At 49.0% G+C, this 13,534-nt stretch overlaps 1 protein-coding gene across 7 annotated transcripts in view; it reads right to left on the bottom strand.

The window, feature by feature from the left end:
• The window catches only part of TENM4 (teneurin transmembrane protein 4), a 720,251-nt gene that overhangs the window by 54,666 nt on the left and 652,051 nt on the right, over window positions 1-13,534 (bottom strand). For 4 of the 7 annotated variants that reach the window (XM_032357369.1, XM_032357368.1, XM_032357365.1 and 1 more), the window contains 4 exons: window positions 10,748-11,015; window positions 7,976-8,119; window positions 5,119-5,368; window positions 2,832-2,852 (listed from right to left, as the gene is read on the bottom strand). In XM_032357369.1, coding sequence (XP_032213260.1) covers window positions 2,832-2,852; window positions 5,119-5,368; window positions 7,976-8,119; window positions 10,748-11,015 — 683 coding nt within the window. The remainder of the gene's footprint in view (window positions 1-2,831; window positions 2,853-5,118; window positions 5,369-7,975; window positions 8,120-10,747; window positions 11,016-13,534) is intronic. The other 3 variants (XM_032357371.1, XM_032357366.1, XM_032357367.1) reach the window with 1 other exon arrangement.

The raw sequence follows: 13,534 nt of genomic DNA, 5'->3' as shown, positions 1-13,534 counted from the left end.
GTTAGTGCATACTGGAAAAGCCAAGACTTAGTATTGTCCCTCCCTGCCTATTTTCTGGGGCCGTACAGGGCTCTCTACTGGAGTTCGCTTAATATGTGCAGCTGGGATGACGGAGACCTGAGTTCAAACATGCTTCTGAGCAACAGGCTTCAGGCGTTCCTCCGAGACCCGGGCGAGGAGATCTAGGAGGAAATGAGGATCCTCGTTCCCTGAGGGGGTCTACCGAGGGAAGATGCCCACGGGGTCCCTGGACTGATCATGCCCTGTGTGGTGGACTGGCATGAGGCTGAACAGAGGGGGACAAGACTGCCTCTGGGAACACCCACATGGACTGCCACTCCTGGGAACAGCTGGGACAGAAAATGCTCATGGACAGAGAGGACAAAATTTTAGAATTTTTAATCCACTTCTGACATTAACGAACGGGGACAAGAAAGGCCTGGAGAGAGGAAGGGATTTACCACTATCCAAGTGCTGGTTAAAATCAGAGCTGGGACCTGGGTCTTTTCACTCCAGAATTTCTGTAGAAAACTGGAGAAGGCAGAAAGCAATTCCTTTATTCCTTCCATTTTGGTTTACTTCAGAAGTAGTTTTTGGCGCCTGAGAAAGCTACGAATTGAGGGAAGCAGGAAGCTGACTTTGAAATCATGCCACGGATGTATCGAAAGATCACTCAACGTCAGAAACAAAAGGGCACCAAAACCACAAGTCTCATGGTTTATAGAAGATGCGTCTGGAAACCGGAAACGCTGGGCTTCCAACCCAGAGGCCCTTGATGAGGGCGCCACAAAGCTGGGCAGAATCCCTGGCCGCCTGATTCTGCCTGGCTTCATCCCCTGTAGCCCCCTGGCTTCATCCCCTGTATCCAGCCAGGGACCACCACTGCCTGAAGGCTGTCATGTGAAATGCTAGGTCTTCACCCCAGATCTTTGTATGAAACGTACTTCTGTGTTTGCTCTAAGACCCAACTTGGGGCTGTGCATCGATTCACAGTTCAGTCTCTTCCATACGAAGCTCCCTCAAAATTCTTTAACTTGTAGGGCCAGGAAAAAATATACCCTCTCTGAGAAGTGAGCGTATTTTCCCATTTCTGATAATGCAAACCGTGAGAATAATTACGTTTCCCTGTTTACTCTGGCTACCAGGAAGTACAGGGTTTAGTCTGACATACAATCACAGATGTGTTTCCTCCTTTTTCCCTTTATTCTCAACTTCTATTTAATTTACTCTAAAGAAGTGTGTCTCTGGTTAGAAAAGGACTGAATTCCTTTTTGGGCAAGATGGAGACACCATTATCATTATATAATGGTTATGATGATAGTAATACCTATAAATATAATAATAATAACAACCAGGCCTGCAGCTCCCCCCGTGCCTCTGTGCCCAGCTCAATGCTGGATTCTTTACAGACATCCTCTGTAACCCATAAAACCGCCTCCGAGAGAGACTCTGTTAACCTCCAGGCAGAAACAAAAGCTCAGAAAGATGAAGTGATATTTTTTTTTTCAAGGTCACACAACAGGGAAGCTTCAGCTTTCTCAGCTGTAAACTGCGTGAGGCAAGAGAGCCTACCTCACTGGATGGTTTGGGGCTGAACTGCTACAGTCCATGTAAACCACAAATGCTCTGCCACAGACGAGGTGCTCTATCCATGTTAATTATTATTCTAACCTTAAAATAATATATATAATTGGGGGTGCCTGGATGGCTCAGTCGGTGAAGCATCTGACTTCAGCTTAGGTCATGATCCCAGGGTCCTAGGATCGAGCCCCATGTTGGGCTCTGGGCTCTGCACTTAGTGGGAAGTCTGCTTCTCCCTCTGCCCCTCTCCCTGCTCATGTTCTCTCTTTCTAATAAATTAAGTCTTTAAAAAAGTAATACATAAGATTGTTCCATTAATACTATATCTAATTACACAGGTGTGGATATAAACATTACTGGATTTTGGGTATGTCTAACTCTTTCCACCATCCCAAGATTTTCTTTGATCCCAACTTAGCACCTACCCCATGTACAAGTTTGATGTGTGCGACATGTGGATAACTGAGAGCCGCATGTATGGCAGCCCTAGCTCTACCTGCCCATAGCTACTTCCAAGTTACCCGGAAGTGTGCAAAGCACCTGTGCCCCGGGGTCAGTCTAGCACCACAAACACAGTGGTGCTGGTGGGCAGACATCACTCTTGGAGCATCTGATAAGGCCCTCTCTGCCTGCTGCAGTGTCACTGTGAGCCTCTGTGACAAATCTACTCTGTGATGAAGTTCCTATTTGGGGACCGCTATTTTGGGTGGTCCATATGGTCTGAAAAATCCTCTCCCACTCTGTCCTTGCTGGCAAACTTTCTGGTGGGGTCACCTGGCATCCCAGCCTCCAAAGCCAAGGCATCCGGAACGCCCACAGAAGTGCAAACCTGACACCTGTCTTCTTCCAGGTTCTTCGCCTGATCGAGTTGTTCTCAAGACTTCCCACTGTGACCATCGAAGCCACTCAACACAGTTTGGATGATGTCCTCATTTATTCCAAGGAGAAGCAGACGGGTGTTCAAATTACTATGCCAAGGTTAAAACTGTTTCCCCAATTATTTTCTGTCATGTCCACAGACGATCAGAGTAGCTGTTGCACTTTGCTAGAGATGAAAGGAGTTCAGGCTCTCACCACCCGCCCCCACCATTATTAATGACTTCCTCTCATGGTAACTGATTACTCCCAATCAGTTCCAATCGCACAGGACTCATTTGCTATTGAGCCATCTGAAATGGACACGTGCAGCTTACCATACAACATGCAACAAGGCAGAGGAGAGACAGGAAATTCTCCACTGGTTGGCTTACCTATGTCTGAAATCTTTATTTCTGACAGAAGACAGGAGAGCAGGGAATAGAAGAAAGAATGAGGTGTTAGCAGCGGGGTTAGAAGCATTATTAGCAGCCTGAAAACTTGACAGCAATGGTACTGTACAATACTATAATAAATAAAGACTTAGCAGCTATGACACTGATTTATTTTATATTGGATATTACTTGTCAGTGAGCTCACTTACAAGCAGCTACATATCACAGAAGAGGCCTGGTTTCACCTGCACCACCACGGCTGAGCTCAGGGGAAGCGAATGAGTCTGACAAGCTGTTGTTCTCACCAAGGTAAGGCAGAGGCTGGAACAGCTGATTCCCTCCCCTGTACAGACACACAGGCCCAGAGATACACCTGCTCATGGCTGCGTCTCTGTCGGTGTGCACACAGCCCTACAGAGGGTACTCAAACCGTGCGCAGCCCACCATGATTCTCCTCATAATGGAATACAGAACTGGAGATATACCATAATTAGAAGGGAGGGGGTGGAACAGGAAACAGACTGGGAAGAAAATATATTAAGATGGTAATGTATTGATAAACTTATTTTTCTCTCCAAATTTCATTTACTCCTCCCTTCCTTGTCTATTATCTTCCATGATCTCCCCTCAAATGTGGGAGGGAGGCAGGGAAAATGGGATCTCTTATTTTGAAGATGTGAAAATGGGGGCCCAGAGAGGGTACGTGTCTTGCCCAAAGTTGTATAACTTCTCTGCCATGGAGGCCTGACTCCCTAGTTGATGGTTCTTTCCACGGTACTCTGGGAGACAGGAAGACAATGTGAGCAGCTGACTGGAGCATCCCTGACAGATTCTGTGACAGTGAGACTCATAAAAGAGAAAAGAAAGGCAGAGAATATTCCATTGGTGGTTCTCATTAGCTTGATATCTCATCTCTTAGGAATCCAGAGAATTCTGATTCTTCTCGTGGCCAAAGACCCTCTGCTTTATTTGTCTGTGTGTGTGTGTATGTGTGTGTGTGTGTGTGTGTGTGTGAGAGAGAGAGAGAGAGAGAGAGAGAAATAGGAACCCTTTCCTCCTGAGGACTGCCATGACTGGTCAACCAGCAAGCCTTCCCTTCCTTTCATATGTGCCCTGTAGAGTGAGATTCTTAGCCGACAATCACCTCCAGGGAATAACTTAATGTGGCATTAAGCCAAAACAGCCCTTGTTGGATCAGGTGACAATTCTTTGGTGAGGCAGAGTTGTGTGATAGATGGCCTTCTGGGTTTGGGTCTGCCATTCCAGAAGCTGGACCTTGAGCAGATTCTTTAAATTCCCCAAGTCTCCTTTTCTCTTGCTTGTCAAGGGCAATCGTGACAAATACCTTGTGGGACTATTACACTGGGCAAATAGCTGAGATCTCACAAAAGTGAGTTTCCTTATCCCTGGCCATTTTTGGAAGAAAGCTTTCCAGCTCATGGGCCCGTCCTGTCCCCATGGACCCTAGTCCGGGAGATAGGCAGATCGCCTTCCCTAAAGCAGTTCTGAGGAACCTGGTGCCATTTCTCCTGAAAGGGAGTGTGGGGCTCCCCTGTCTCTAACCACAGCTCCTCTGTAACCCCAGAACACCCCCTATGAACAGTGCTTTGGTTCTAAAATGATGTGCTTTGGTTCTACAAAGACCTGCTTCAGGGAGCCCTCGAGAAAATGCAACCCATCAGGCCCTTCCCTGAGCTCTAAGTGTGGCTGTGCTGCATCATGCACCGTTTGTACAGGGAGAAGGAAAAGGCCAAGTCGGCTGGCTCTGCGGCCCGTCAGGGGCTGAGAGGCACTGCCTAACTTCAGCCTGTGGGCCTTTATATGAAGAGAACTCCTCCTAACTCAGATGAGTGTTTAGTAACAGGGTCAAACCAGGCAACACTGGCATGGTGGCCATGTCCATCCTGTTGTCCTTGTCCCTCTAAGAAGGCTCATGGGACTAATCCCAATCTGTTTGGTGCCAGGAAATGAGAGGAAATTCAAGGGCTTCCAGAATTCTAATTCCTGGTTGTTAGGAGACCTTTATATCTTCTGGGCACCGAGAATATCCTCCTGTTCCACAAGTGATTTGTCTTCGCTGCTGTGCCTGGTAGAAAACAGCACCTGCTTCCCCAGAGCCCCAGGTTTATAGTTCAGCCTCTGAGCTGGGAAGTGAAAACTCCCGGATGGACTCTGACAGGTGCAGCTGTCTATCCCCTCCTCTGGGTGCAGTGGGTCATGCCAGGTGGGCCTATGGGATGGCCAAGGGACAGTATTAGGAAGCTGAGGAGGACATCTCCTTACATACCTCAACTCCAGGATGTTGGTGACATTCCCAGAGGGGAAGATCCTTCGGATGTAGTTGAAGTCCCCCACATAGAGGCTCCCGTCGGAGCCGCACGTGAGGGCCACAGGGGCCAGGAGCTTGTTGCCATCAGCAAGGCCGTTGCAGCTGGGGCAGGAGATGCTTCTCCGGCGCCCATTGCCCATGATGCTCCCGATGACAGGTGGCTGCTGAGACACAAACTGGTTCTCCCCGTTCCCTTTGTGCAAGATGCCTGGAACAAGGACAAAAGGGCAGAATCAACGATGGAGCCAGAAATGGCCCTCTTCTGTGGCCAACCACAGAGTCCCCTTGATTTTTGCAAGGAACACAAGCCCTCTGCCTACCATTTCCAGACTCAACCTCCAGGGCTGTGGCAACCCCACCACGAAACCCAGAATGTCCCGAACAGGCCAACCTTTCCCGAATGAACACTCACGACGACTCTGTAAGATAGGTCCTATTACCCACTCTGTATTAACGGAGGTTGGGGTGGGGGCAGGTTGGTGGCTCACCTGAGGTCACCCAGGCCCTGGATCATTCACCGCTTCTCAGATAGTACACGTCTAGACCCTGTCTTTATCACAGTGTGCATTTTTAAAATTACGCTTACCCATTTTCCTCTCCTTAGATTGCTACCATGTCAACTGTAGAACCGTGTCTTCTTCCCCCAGAGCCCCAGTGCCTCATGCAGAACTGGACACCGAGTAGGTCCCAGTGAATGTTTACAGAGATGCACGATGAACTTCAGTCTCCTCTCACCAGGGTAGAGTCGAGAGACCTGGGGTTTTATGTGGTTTTGCTCCTAACAGACTGATCCCAGAGGCTGCATCAGACTCCCCACTGCTTTACCTGCTCCTGGGCCTCAGTTTCCTTCTGAGCAAAATGAAGGGACTGAGCTTAGTGACCTGCAGGCTTCATCCCATATCTACACAATTTCTTTTTAGGCCCAGCTCACCTTCATCTCCCATGTTACTGCCACAGCCTCCAAACTGGACTCCTTGCCTCTGACCTCACCTCTTCCATATCGAAGCCTGAGTTTCGGGTTTATGGTCACTAGGCTCTTCTCCCAGGCTGTCGCCTGTTAGTTGGGTCCTTTATTAAACAGGTACCTTTCATTCTTACATAGTCTAATCACTCATTTTGCTACCACATGTTTGTGCTCTTTTTGGTTTTAGGGAATCCTCTGAGATCATAAAGATATTCTCCTAATTTTTCTTCTATTAAAGTGTTATCTTTCAAGTTTAGATCTTTTTTTTTTTTTTTCAAATTTAGATCTTTAATTAACCTTATTTATTTTGTATGTAGGGTGAACCTAACATACCTATCCACCCCCACTGACATCTGAGGCTCCCTCGGTCCCGGGCCAGTTCCTACATATGCATGGCGTGGTCCTCCACTGAGGTTCCTTCTGTCCCCCCATCCCATTCTGCAGCGACAGAAGCCCAGCCGTCTGACCAGGCATGGGACAATCTAGGGCAGATTACGCTTGGCAGGTGACGAAGTTCTGGCCAGTGGCGTGGGAAGCAGAAGAGCGGTGGGCAGCTGCTGGGAGGTGTCCTTGCAATGGAGAGGGCCTGCCCTTCGCTATTCTCCTCCTCCTTGCTGGCTGAGATGTGGATATGGAGGCCGGAACTCAGGCGGTCACCCTGAACCATCACGTTGGGGTTGGAGATGCAAGCAGAGCAATGGGAGGGGAGGAACCCCGACCTCTGACCTGGCAGGCAGAGTGCCAAGCCAGCCCTGGACTGCCTCCCTCTGGACCTGGTGCTGAGGGAGAAACACGTTTTGAATTCATTTGGAATTCTGTTATTTTGGCTTTTCTGATGCACGTGGCCAAAACTGGTCCTCCTGATGGCTTTCAGGCCATTCTCTGAACCCCTTGCTCTGTCCCCTAGAGTCTCTTTATCTGCTCTGGGGCTGGCCCCGCACAGTACGGAAGATGGTGGTTTTTCTAGACCCGTCGAATATCTGGCAGGGCCTCTTTTTTCTTCTGATTTTAAAGGCTGCCTTAGTAACTGACAAATCTTTAGGCTATCATAAATTCTAGAGTCCGTTTGTCAGTTTTTTCTTCAGCCATGCTGCGGCTTTGATAGATAGCCATTCCCAGCATCTTCAGGTGAGGCGGGAGCTGTCATGACCATATTGAGTTGTCCCATCCCAGCGCACAGTCAAGGTGAGCGATCTAAACTACAGAGTGGATTGTGTCACTTGCAGGCCTGGAACCTTTCAGAGGCTTGACATCTGCCTCTGGACGCAGTTCAAAGTCCTAATCTTCTCAGCCTGGCCTCCAGCGGCTCCAGCCCCAGCTCTGGCTCTGGCTCTTGCCTTCATTTCATCCTTTGCTCAAACCACAGTGAATCTTCTTTCCAATTACTCTTCTTTTAGGCTTTTGTGCTTTGGCACCTACTGTGCCTTCTGCCTAAAATGTTCTCCCTACTTGATATATCGGGCTAATCCTACAGACCTTTTGAGACTCTGTCCAGAGGTTCTCTCCAAAGAGATACCTTGCGGAACCAAGAGGCTGAGGTGCCCCTGTTCCAGGTCCCAGGGTCCTGTGTTTTTGTGTGGGATGGCACAGCATGGAGACTGCCTGGGAGGTGTCTGGAGTCTCATTTCTGTATCCTCCAGTGCCTGGCAGTGCCCAGCACAGCGCAGGCTTCCAAGGAATATTTCTGACGACTAATCCTTCGGACGACTGATCACACATGAGCCCCTGTAACTGGGAGTGTGCATTTTCTTTCTTTTTCTTTTTCTTTTTTTTTTTTTTAAAGGGCATGAAGGATATGAGATGAAGGTCCCACCCGCAGCCTGGCTGCTGGAGTTCTTCTCACGCACTCACCACTCTGGATGTTGAGGGCGTGGTGTTTGTCCAGGCTCCATCCTCCCAGCTTGGAAGCATCGATTTCGTAGCCCTGCAGCACTGCTGTTCTTTTCTCCCAGAGGATCAGATCTGGGCAGGATTCATACTCATAGCCTACAGAAACTGCAGAAAACAAAAGGTACGAAATGCACAGGTGAGCAAAGTCTCGGCTCTGGCTTTGATGTGCCTGCAAGGCTTGGTTTGTCTTTTGTAGGGAAGGAGAAAGGATCATGTTTCTCAGCAGGAGCCAGATGTACGTGCAGTACTGACCCAGAGAGGCTGAGCCTGAGTATCCTCTTTTCAAAGAACAATTGTGTCTTATTAGGAAAAAGTTGAAGGAAATGCACTAAACACCTTCAAAAGGACCCAGGTGAATTGATTCCCAGGACATGATCCTCTAGTATGGAAAACAGTTTAGGCACAAAGCTCTTCACTGCAGCTTTATTTCTAATAGTGCAAATTGGAAGTAATCTTAAAGTTCAAAAGGGTCTAGAGATTGAGCCCATCAAAAGGTACCCACTTGAGGAATATTATGCTGCCAGTGGATATTTTGGTTATGAAGATAACAGGGTGACATGGAAAATGTTTATGATGCCAAGCTGGAAAGACTCGTTATATATGGGATTATATGTGTGCTTAAAAAAAAAAACCATACAGGGCGCCTGGGAGGCTCGGTGGGTTAAAGCCTCTGTCTTCGGCTCAGGTCATGATCTCAGGGTCCTGGGATCAAGCCCAGCATTGGGCTCTCTGCTCAGCGGGGAGCCTGCTTCCTCCTCTCTCTCTGCCTGCCTCTCTGCCTACTTGGATCTTTGTCTGTCAAATCAATAAAATGTTAAAAAAAAAAAAAACCATACACACACACACACACACACACTTACTATACATAAAGAGAGAGAATAAATTTAAATGTTAACAAGTAGTAGCACTATTTATAGAAACATATGAATTTATTCATATTTTTGTCCACTCATCAAATTTTTATGAATGATAATGGCATTACTTTACTAGAAAAAGGAATTCTATACTGTTTATAATGAATACATGGATAAGGAGCTCAGTTAGGGTACTTTGAAAGCTGGAAGTTGCTTTGAGGTCTCAAACCTTGAAAATCCGCTGGCTTTTCTTCTGTCTCATAGATCCAGACCTTCTTGGAAGGGGACCGGGATGCAGGTGAACCATGGCAGGAGTCCCAAGGCTGGATTTGTAAAAAAGCCCGGAACTGCCCGATGGAAAGGAACTAGCAGAGACAGGAATGGCATTTCTTTCAAGTATCCTTCTGTGTGGACTCTGCTTGCCAAGTGGGCAGTATCTTACCACATGTTCAAGGAAGAAATTAACAGTTGGGCAGCTCCTGAAAAAGTTTCCCTAGGTGCCATAAAAGGTTGCTGGCCAAATATAGGAGGAGGGGAATATCCACCCCGACACCTTCCCTATGACTGGGAGTCCTATTAGCAGCCTCTCTGCCTCCTATGGGGTCACCTGTCCTCTCAGGGACAGGTCGGCCTCTTGGCTTGGAGGTCTCACTGTGCAGATGCTTTCCTTTGCCCTGGCTGGTGGACACGAAAAATGCTCATGTCACCCAAAGAGGTTGTGAGGTTTCATTGTTTTTGAAGAGACTCCAGAAGTAGTTTGAGTTACAGAAGGGAGCATGAACAAAGAGACTGGATCTTTGCTCCCACCGCGCCCTTGCAAGGTAAGGTGGGATGTGAAGCTACAGGCGAGGTCTATGATGGGTCCAGCTCTGTTCCTCTCTCATCTGTCCTCCCGAAGTCCCCGCACTTCTCTGCTTCCTCTCGCAGAATCTGGGGACAGTCTCTGGCTCAGAGGGTGGCAATGAGGATTAGATGGGATATTAACGTGCGAGGGAGAAGACCGGCCAGAGGGGGTGTTGAAAAAACATTCTCTCAGTGACTACCTGCCTTTCTTCCTTCCCTCCCTTCTCCTCTTCCTTTTTACAACGTGATTTCTCCTCTGCTTCCTCATTTTGCTTCTGTGGAATCTAGCAAAAGAATGAAGTTGGAGCAGGGTTCGAGATGAGAAGGAATTCCCTGGGCTAATCCTCTCCGTGCTTGGGGGACCAGCCCTGCTGGGGGGACGTCGGCCAACAGTCCAGCTCTGAACCCTTTTTCTGGGACACTGCTCTGTACGGAAGCTGGCATGAGCACAGCCAGCCCCTGAAGGGTGACGTCTTGGTGGGGCTGGGACCCAGGCGAGGCCACAGTCACTTTCTGCTTCATCTTAAAAACAGACAGCAACAACAAGGACAGAATCTCTCTGATAGCGAATGAGGTACAGAGGCCAACAAGACTTTCTGAGGAAGAAAGAATCTTAGCTCCTGCATCTCAAAAAACTGAGGAAACCCAGAAGCTCCAGACTTCCACATTTTCTAGTGGGTGTGTTGAGGCCAGATGGTTGTGAGGGGGGCAGGACAATGTCCAGCCAGCTCTACCTTTGTGGCACAAAGCCTCTTTTCGCCTGTCACATACCACAACAGCACTTTGCAAAGGCCCTTTTGGTTTTCTAAGCCCCCCCCTTTTTTTTTAAATGATCAACTTCTTTACATTCAGGTCTTTGAGTACATTCTTTGAGGTCATAGTTCCTGAAAAGTCTGGAAGGCCAACTAAGCCATAGGTATTTCTAAGAAGAGGAAAGGAGGAAGAAGAAACAAGGGAGGTGGAGAAACAGTCCCGTGCCCCCAAGTGTTACTCTCTCCCTGGGGATGACCCCGAGTCCTGTGGCCGAGAGGCTTACCGAAGGCTTCTGACAGCCCGAACACCTTCTGGTTGTAGACGTCTGTCTTATCCCAGATGAAATAATAGGACAAGTCCGGGGCTGCAGCAAACCACTTCCTGAAGAGGCGGCCCTCAACCGCCACCATGAGGTGCACCTTCATGAGGTTGAAGGGGATGGTTGGGTGGGTGAGGCTGATCCTCAGGACAGACTTGTAGCCAGGGGTGCGGCTGCTCAGGTAGCTCAGCCTCATCTTGCAGCCCGAGATAGCGATCTCCTCCTGCAAAGCCTAGACAGACAGATGACACAGCAAGCAGCCGTCAGGGACTCACGGGAGCAGGGGAGACGGCAAGCCCCAAGCACTCTGGGTGACCGACAGGCAGAGGAGGAGGCAGAGAGGGAGGACGGAGGGGAGAGGAGGAGCAGGAACTCGGAAAGAGAGGAGAGGGAGAAGCGGGGAGGCAGAGTATGAAGAGGAGCGGGAGGAGGAGGGAACCGAAAGGCAGAAGGCCTGGTTTCACGCGGTACGACCCTGCCTCGGGGAGCCTCAGGTTCTCCCCCATTCAACGGGGATGCTGCTGCCCACCCTGCTGCATTACTGAGAAGGACATGTAGGATAATGCGTGTAAAATCACTCACGCTGCCGAATCTCAGTTTCCTCTCTGCCTTGGTGTGAGGACCGAGCAGAGCCACATACAGAAAAGTGCCCAGCTCATAACAAGGGCTCAGTAAGTGGGATGATGGTGCCCTTACTGGTGCTGGTGCTGGTGCTGGTTCTGCAACTGGCAGGAAAAGGAAGAAAGGCCTTTCCCTCAGACTAATGCACACAGCTGCCTCAGCAGGGAGGGCAGTGTCTCCCACAAAACTTTCCTAAAGTAAGATCCTCTGACGGCTATCCTTTTCAGGATAGTGAAGAGAGACCATGAGAGGTTGGCTAAACAATTATGCAGGGTTGCGAGCAAGGCCTGCCAAGGACCTGTGGCCAATCCCCCTCTTCCCCCGCAGCTAACCACGGAAAGAGGCTGAACTGGCGGCATGGGGTTTCCGTGCCCCGGTTCATCTAGATGCTAGATGAACACAATGGTGGGGAAGGTGGCGCCTGATCTACTGGGTGTAATGGGCTCAGTTCCAAAATGGAGACTTGAAAATCAATGCCAGGGTGCTCAGGCACATGGCAAGAGCAGAGAACTTTTATCAGCTTGATGCTCTGGGCTCCGCTTCAAGAAGGGGACGTTAAATCAATTGAGGCTAACGTATCCATTAAAAGGACAGTGATCATTCTCTTCTCGTGTTCATGGAGAAACTGGGCCTTCACAAAGAAAGCCTTTTCCTTTCTGTCCGTTTCGTATCAGAGATGGGTGTGAACTCTCTCCCCACCTCATTCTGAACACATGAAATTTTAGGGCCTGGGCCTAAAGCAAAGGAATCTTTCTAAAAATCAGCTTGAAAATTCTAGGCAAAGCCGCTCTGTACCCGGGTGAACCACAGTCAGGGTTCGAGTGCCATCCTGATGCTCTCATAAATATTTATCTTCAACGTACCCTTTAAAATGTACATCTCGCAGTGCTTGCGAAGGCGGGCCAATGACAGGGCTGGGAAAACCCAGGAGCTTGTTTTCTTGTGTTTCATGAATCTGTTAATAAGCAAGGTTTGTGACCCAGCTGGGCTCACAGACACCCAGCCCAGGGAGCGCAGTGAAGAGGGTGGGACCTTTAACCTCATTTGTTCCAAAGTCTCTGCTCCTGGGAAAATGTCTGGCTGGAGCTGAACCAGGGTTGAGTAACAAATTACTTCTCTCCAGCAAGCTCTGTCTCCACTGACAACCATTTCAAAAGAAAGGTCAGCCTGGTAGTTGAGACAGGAGACAAGCCCTGCATCTCTGAAAAGGAGTGAGGGTTTCAACCTGTGGGTGCACTGAGAATTTCAAAATAGTTGTATGTCCCTCTCGTGGGCTGGTGCCTGAAGCCACGCAACAGGACACATGCACGGAGATGCATCTGCTCGGCCAGGCGCGAGACCTACACACAATAGTGTATACGCTCCCACTCTACAGGCTGTGGCAACCTATTAACACGCACACGGCCAGAGCTCTCGCGAGGCAAGAGAGCCAGGCTGGGCCCCTCCCTGCTGTCTCTCCTCTTCCCCTGGCCTTTGTTCCTCCCAGTAGAAATCGGGCTGGGATGGCGGAAAACATTTAACTCTGCACAGCTCCGTTAGGCAAAGAATCTGTCCTGGTTTCCATTTGATTAAAACGCATCTTTTCAAACTACTTCCTTTTAATGATAATTAAGTAAAGTGCTTACGTGTCAAGATTTGAGCCAAATAAATCCTTGGCTGGCATGAAGGCAGTGTGTTTAACATAATCTCAATAATAATAACACTAGCTAGAATTTATCGAGCACTTGCTAAGCACTACGCATTGTGCTAAGCACATTTTCTCATTTAGTCTTTCTTACGGTGCTCCTCTGTCCTACTTCTCTCGGTAGACCCTACTATCATAAATATTTTTGAGAGAAATAATGATACAGGGGGACACTGGAGGCTGGGGGAGAGGAAAGTGAAAGGGAACTGGATGGCAGACTGGAAAGGCAGCAGGAATTCACTCTATGCTGGGCTGTGCCAGGCGCCTTCCAGTGCTGGTGTGATTTAAGTGTGTAAGAGAGGAGGCCACCATCTCGACACCACGGCTGCTGAGGGGCCTGGTAGCTGGATTCGGATGGTGGCTGAGGGGATCGCTCTCCACGCACCCCCGGCTCTGAGACCCTCCTCATCCACCAGTGAAATAAAAGCCTGGAGAAATACAGTTAA

Source organism: Mustela erminea, chromosome 9 (assembly GCF_009829155.1).
Source record: "Mustela erminea isolate mMusErm1 chromosome 9, mMusErm1.Pri, whole genome shotgun sequence".
NCBI classification, from domain to species: domain Eukaryota; kingdom Metazoa; phylum Chordata; class Mammalia; order Carnivora; family Mustelidae; genus Mustela; species Mustela erminea.
This window is presented reverse-complemented; position numbering and strand designations above follow the sequence as displayed.